Source organism: Leguminivora glycinivorella, chromosome 7, assembly GCF_023078275.1.
Source record: "Leguminivora glycinivorella isolate SPB_JAAS2020 chromosome 7, LegGlyc_1.1, whole genome shotgun sequence".
NCBI classification, from domain to species: domain Eukaryota; kingdom Metazoa; phylum Arthropoda; class Insecta; order Lepidoptera; family Tortricidae; genus Leguminivora; species Leguminivora glycinivorella.
The window spans coordinates 8,407,992-8,414,562 of NC_062977.1; the positions used below are offsets into that span (position 1 = coordinate 8,407,992).

A 6,571-nucleotide genomic window follows, 5' to 3' on the forward strand; every position below is an offset into this window, starting at 1 on the left:
GAGCTACGGCGATTGCTGACCACTAAAGAAAAAAGAAATCATGCCATAAATTCTGAATGAACTTCCCGTGAATGTTTACATTGGTAGTTGCCCCAGCAACATGGATCAGCTGCCCTCATTCATGTACTGACTAGTTCCATAGCACAATGTCTATATTCAAAGTAAAACAGTGGTGGTCAAACAACGATTCACGGGGAGACCAAGCTGATGTGGGAACCCAAAATGGTGGTTGTCTCAAAGTGGACAGATTTAGCTCTCATAGCGATAGTGACTGTATTGTTACTGGTGAAGGATCAATACTTAAACTTTACAAGCCAAACAGTCAAGATGCATCGCCTATTCTACTAGAAAATAATTTCAATGTCCCTATAATACAAATTGAAACTGGGAAATTTATAGCGTAAGTGCTCCAAAGACCCATTAGTGCTTGATATTTTGTACCCAGTGCACGGTGAGAAAGATTTTTTTTTTACTTTCAGTGGGAAAGAAGACAGACAGATTCTAGTCCTGCATCCACAAAGCTACGCTGTTTATCAATTAAATAGAAAGGAAGGACATACAGATGTCGGTAAATAATTTAAGGTTAATTTTGGAACAATTATAGCCAATCTAGTCAATCACACACAGCACAGACTGTGCTGGTAGATGCTTTATAGTCGTTTGATTGCCAATCACCACTCAACATTCTACTTTGGCACACAGTCACGGTCGAAACTAGCAAGATCGCAATGGTCGGAAGCTTTTCGTAAATTCCTATTTTGGACACGTTACTTGTTTAGAATTTAGAATAAACGCCACTCTTGTTGCTAATTGTAAGCCACTATTTTCAGGAGATCAAAATGCCCTGGAGTCAGTTGTCAAGCACTCGTTCACACGTCGAGCGTTCAGCGTGACATGTGGCCCCTTTGGCAATATTAAATCAAGGGACTTCATATGTGTACAGTCTCTCGACGGTACTTTGAGCTTCTTTGACCAAGACACATTTCTTTTCATGTGTGTCTTTAATGACGTCATAATACCGGGCCCGGTGTGTTATGTAGCAAGCTGCGACTCTTTCGTTATTTGCAAGTCGACGTGGGTGTTAGAAATATACAGGTAAATATCATTTTTACGTGACGTATACCTACGTACCTACTGCGCTGTCTCAGCGACCCAAAATGAATCTTGGCCACCGACACTAAACTCCACTATTTGCTCCTACCCTACGTAGTTTTCTTGAAAGTTCTGCTTTGGTTCTCAGTCGGACATTACCGAAAATGCAGTTTTATCTTAAACTAGCCTGTCGTTACAGCTATCAGCAGTTGAGGGAGCTCAGCGAACTAACTGCCAGACAGAATAAAAAGAGCATCCCGCAATGGGTGTACAATGCAGGCGAGGAAGTGACGTCGCTACAGGCTATCCAAGTTAGTCTCTATACTTTATAAATTAATTATGCTGTATTCATTCGTGATAGCGTTTCTTTCACTTTCTTGCTATCCCAGGCAAGAGATGGCATCAGGAATATTTATGGAATTATAGCGCCATCTAGCATCAAACATATATAAAAAGACAATATGGCACTGCCATCTGTTATCGAGTAGCTCTAACACACATTTTTATACCCTCCAGACAAGCAGCAATTTCTCAAGCATCATTGCCCTGGGTGAGAGGCATCTCTACTGCTTCCAAGACAATGGTCTCATGAAGTACATGATCAAATTTGATTACATGCCTATTTGTTTCAACGCGTATTTGATTGGCTGGTATTATGGTAAGTCAATCTCCAATCCAATTGTATTGAAGACCTACTTTATTCTTCTTGTTACCAAACCGTTTACTTTTTCAGAACCAGGTTCCCGTCTCCTAATAATGGTCGCCTCTGAAGACTCCAAGCTGTTTGTTTACGAAAACACCACTTTACTCTGGTCTTGCGATCTGCCCCATTTCGCGATTTCGATATCACGTTGTTTCCTAAAGCTGCTACCAGGTGGCGTTGTCACTATCTCCAGTAATGGTACTGTTCAAGTTAGTTATTTGGGGACAGAGCCTGATTTGAATGCGAATGCTGGGTCGATGATAAATGATGTTATGGATCCAGAAGCGGTTCAGGCTGAGTTAGACGATGTTGAGGAGAGGTTACAGAGAATTCTAGAAAGTAAAGAAGGTAGGTGCGGATGTATTTAGTTTTTTTTTTGTTTTTTTTTCCAGATTATGAGACCTTTAAGGCAATTTCGATAAAGTGTGACGGTAGTATTGCCGTGTGATCGTTTATACTTCCATATTATAATGTGATTAAGTGATTGTAGAGTGCAAGAAAACGAGCTGCTGTTCATGGTGCACGATTTAAAAGAGATGCTAAAAACCATTTTCAAAGTAATATTTCACGTTTTCAGAAATAAACGACCAGTATCCCACAATAGACAAAATAATAACCATAAAAGCGGACGCCGGAAAACCTGTACAAAATCTATTCCAAGAATTCACACAAGACGACGCGTTAAACCTATGCCCCGTAGTCCTTATAATAACATGCGAAGACCCAAAAATGGTTCAAAGTATTCAAATAACTTATGTGTGCTCTCCGCCCTTCGCTTGCTCCGAATCTGTGATATGCTTAGATAGTATAAATGGCACTGAAATAGTCGAAACTCAAGTATTTATGTCAAGCGACGCAGATATTTCTGATACTTTTGTTAGAATCATGCTGACTGTCACGGATGCTACAGGAAAGATAGATGTACTGAATAAGAAGGTGTTATTGCCGGCGAGTTTGTATTGCGCGCCTAGCGAAGATGCGCATGAGGATAATATAGTTTTCTGTTTGGCTGTGAATAAACCTTGCATTCAGTTTAATGAGATATTTACAGGTAAGAGTTGCTGTTTACGACTTTTTTTAATACACTTAGGGTCGGTTGCACCAAACCGTCTGTCACCGTTAAACCGTTCGTTAAATGTTATCGTATGGGAAGTTCCATAGACGTCTGTTACGTGACGATGATGTGTCTGTCAAATGTGGTTGATGCAACTGGCCCTTAGTTACACGCTCCCTTATTCATAAACGTTTACTGTTGACAAACCGCTATCGTTTCTCCCGTTCCATCATACCTACACGTCGGAAAGGGACAAAGGATTATATTAGAAGCCAATATTTAATGCGGCTAAATAAGGGCGCCAAGTATTTTCCGAAACCCAAAATGTACCTTTTTAATGGTAGTCCCACACTGCGCAGTTATAAATGTTATAAGACAAATAACATTAATACAAGAACAACAATAAGCAATACAAAAATGTGAAATGTGTCTTTAAATTATTACTTATCGTGCGCTAAATTTATGCTTGCTCTTGTGTTAATTCATTACTTTATAATTTTTACTTACAGATTTTTCCGAAGAAGAAATTACAGAGCATGGAAACTTATCAGAATCTGTAACTTTTACATACAGGAATACGAAAAGAAACGTAACAGTTAGGGCAGCAGAAAAACAATACTCCGTGGAGGCGAAGGAATTTTCTGATATTATTGCGATATTAGACCATTTAGTTATAAAATTGTCCGATCATTATACTAGGATGGATAAGGCGGATTTCCGCTATAATTTTCAATTCGATTCGGAATTGAGCAAGCAAATGATTATCAGGTTACTGAAAAGCATTGAAGTTCATGCGAAGGAAAGAATTAAGTTGAAAAGCTCTGAGGTATAATTATGTAGCAGCGTAGCAGTTCCATAAATTACAATTTAAATAAGCATATTTTTACATGTTTTTGTACAATTACTATTAGTGGGTTACTGTAAAATTCACAAGATTTTTCGTACATTGACCGCGTATTGTCTTGAGCATAGTATAGTATCTTGAACTATACTTTGGTTTTTAAAATGAACTGTATGTTTCAGGATACACTGAACATACTTCAAAGACAGTTCACGTTAGTACAGAAAAGGCTACTAGTACAATACGGTTCGCTACCGCCGGGAGACTGCGATCCCTTGGAATATCTCATGAAGGACACTCACAGCAGACTGATTACATGTGTCAACGATATTATACAGGGCAAGGAGGCTGTTACTAGGTAAATATTATGCCAAATACACTAGCGTGATATAACCTATCGAGTCGGTGCGTCCTTTCCGCACTTACAGAGCACTCTCTGTAAGTGCGGGCTCTGTGATAGGCACAGATCGGAAAAAATTGCGTCATTGGTCGCAATAATGTGGACATGTCTCCAAAATTAATCAAATAATTAATCATTTAATTTATTTCTTACTTGACATATAGTTAATTTGATTCCTAGTCAATAAATACAAAAGTTCTATTAAAGAAAATAATCAGTATTTATCGAGTTAGCATTTGTGCTGAGTCGGGACCATTTCGTGGTAACTTGTATGTTTAAATTTCTTTTATTTGCTGTTTCTGTTTTTTTTTACTTGTGTATTTTTATTGTAATTATCATGAATAAATAATTGATTGAATGATTATTTTTTCCAAGTTTTCAGCAATCAGTATATTTCTTTTTACATCAAAAACATACTTAAGTGCTGAAAAACTCCGCTCGCAATCCACTGATGTTAATTTTGGAGACATGTCCACATTATTGCGAGCAATGACGCAAATTTTTGCGATCTCTGGACTGATAGGCCATAGCATGCGACCGTTGTTGCTCGCTTGGAGTTCTCAAATCGTTTTAGTTCGCGTTGATACGGCCTGGCCACGATATTGATCTAAAGCGTCAGCGGCGAGCGGAGGCCATAGGTGTGAACGAAAGGTCCCATCGCTGTGTCTCGCTCCAACCTACCGCCGCCACTCGCCGTTGTTGCCTTAGACCAATGTCGTGGCCGGGCCGATACTTCTACGTCGCAATAGGCGGCCGCAGCGCACAGTAATCTATGAACGAAACTAACAGTCGTGTCAAACTAAATAGTTACTCTATATATTGGGGGAAGACAAAACGATTAATACATAATAATGGGTTAAATAAGCTTTACGTAGGTCTTATTTTTTATATTTCAGAGCAGGTAGCACTGTAACTGCAGTCGGAAATCTCATCATGCGTATACTCAAACATACTACGCCGGATACTTTTAAATTAAAATTAATAGAAGAAATGTTGGCTCTAAATTCATTATATGAAGGCTTTCAAGTAAGTTATATCTAAATTTAAAATAAAATTACAGATTCTGATGAAAGTCATCGGTACGCAGTGAAACATGTCGAGTTCTGTTTGATTTATAATACAACAAATTTAATTGTGTTTTAAAACCACTTTTAGGAATTGGAAGAAACAGTTACTCAAGCATTATCATATATTGTCAATGAAGTTTTGAAAAAATCAGAAAAGGATAGAGAGAAGTTAGCACCAGTTACCGAGCAAGGGATACTATCTCATATCAACTTGAAGAGATTTTTGAAGCAGATCAAAATGATCTTGGATCGAATGTTTGAAGAAGCAGGGGCTAGCGGAACTGAGACTGATAAAGGAAAAGTTATACGTATTGAAGAGTTTGTAGAAGTGTTATAAATGTTATATAACTACCAAAGACATATGTAACTCCCTATAGACAGATAAAGTCTAAGAAAAAAACGTACCTCGAAACTATACAGACGTATGGGTACGGTCGCCTAGATGGCGTTACACCTTTGGGAAACGCTCGGCTAGATGGCGCTAATATTAATATTTGACATATTAACACATATCAAGCTAAGAATATGGGCCAAATTGACAAAACTGAGGTTCAAAAGTTTTAAGCTTGTGTCGAGAGATGGCAGTCTATGCACTGTGATTACACATTTTACTTTGACAGTAACTCTCTATAATGATCCTCTTTGATGATAACTATTCATAACGATATGAAACTTTGGGACCCAAGTTTTTTAAGTATATGCATTTAAAGAAATGTGTTATCAATGTTATCATGTTACATCTTTATATAAATAAAATAAATGTGAATAAATAGTAAAATTGTTACTGACTTATTTCAACTTACTAGGGATGTACCGACTATTGATTTGGCCGGCTAGGCCGACTACCGACTAGTCGGCGCTTGGGTGGCCGATTTAGTCGGCTAGTCGGCCAGAGTATAATTTTCGACTAAATTCATCAGAATTTTAGAATTACATTTTTGGTCCTTTGTTCGCGCTATAATTATTTTTTTTTCACATGTTCAATTTTTCAAAGGTCTATGAGAATATTTATACATTTTCCATTTTTAACAACCGGTTTGGCTTAGGTAGGTTAGGGTGGGTTAGTGATCCTCCCCCCCTAGGGTGCCCACCTTGCCGTGGTGGGGGGGCTTAGTAACCGTGGACTGGTCACCCACGGTGAAGCTAAGAGGTACCCAGGGCCGGCCGGTTTGGGGAGCTGGCTGGCTCGAGGTGGTCGCTCTAAGTGGGACTGCGGTGGGAGGGAAGATCCGGCAGTATGGGATGCCGCTCTGTGCCCTCCCACGGTAGCCGAGGTGGGATCGCAGGGGGAGAGGCGTGATGGTATAACGGTGCGCCACTCTCCCTACCCCCTGCGACCTTGGCGGGGCTGCTCCGCTGTAGCGGCATTGGTGGGGCCGCAAGGGAAGAGGAGTGCCGGTATTACGGTGCGCCG

General features: G+C 39.5%; 1 protein-coding gene across 1 annotated transcript; it reads left to right on the forward strand.

Moving 5' to 3' along the window:
- Window positions 1-86: 86 nt before the first annotated feature.
- LOC125228348 (protein PTHB1) lies at window positions 87-5,807 on the forward strand. Its single transcript, XM_048132882.1, has 11 exons — window positions 87-400; window positions 480-568; window positions 831-1,095; window positions 1,292-1,403; window positions 1,609-1,750; window positions 1,826-2,143; window positions 2,373-2,846; window positions 3,359-3,675; window positions 3,873-4,048; window positions 4,987-5,116; window positions 5,246-5,807. Exons 1-11 carry the CDS (start codon window positions 147-149, stop codon window positions 5,492-5,494), a joined length of 2,526 nt encoding a protein of 841 aa, XP_047988839.1. The 5' UTR covers window positions 87-146; the 3' UTR covers window positions 5,495-5,807.
- The last annotated feature ends 764 nt before the right edge of the window (window positions 5,808-6,571 follow it).

What these genes read in the sequence shown, in the direction of transcription:
- LOC125228348 (XM_048132882.1), top strand. Translation starts at nt 147, where the DNA reads ATGTCTATATTCAAAGTAAAACAGTGGTGGTCAAACAACGATTCACGG. An exon ending in GAAACTGGGAAATTTATAGC is followed by an intron (nt 401 to 479) that starts GTAAGTGCTCCA and finishes TTTTACTTTCAG; the next exon opens with TGGGAAAGAAGACAGACAGA. An exon ending in AATTCTAGAAAGTAAAGAAG is followed by an intron (nt 2,144 to 2,372) that starts GTAGGTGCGGAT and finishes TCACGTTTTCAG; the next exon opens with AAATAAACGACCAGTATCCC.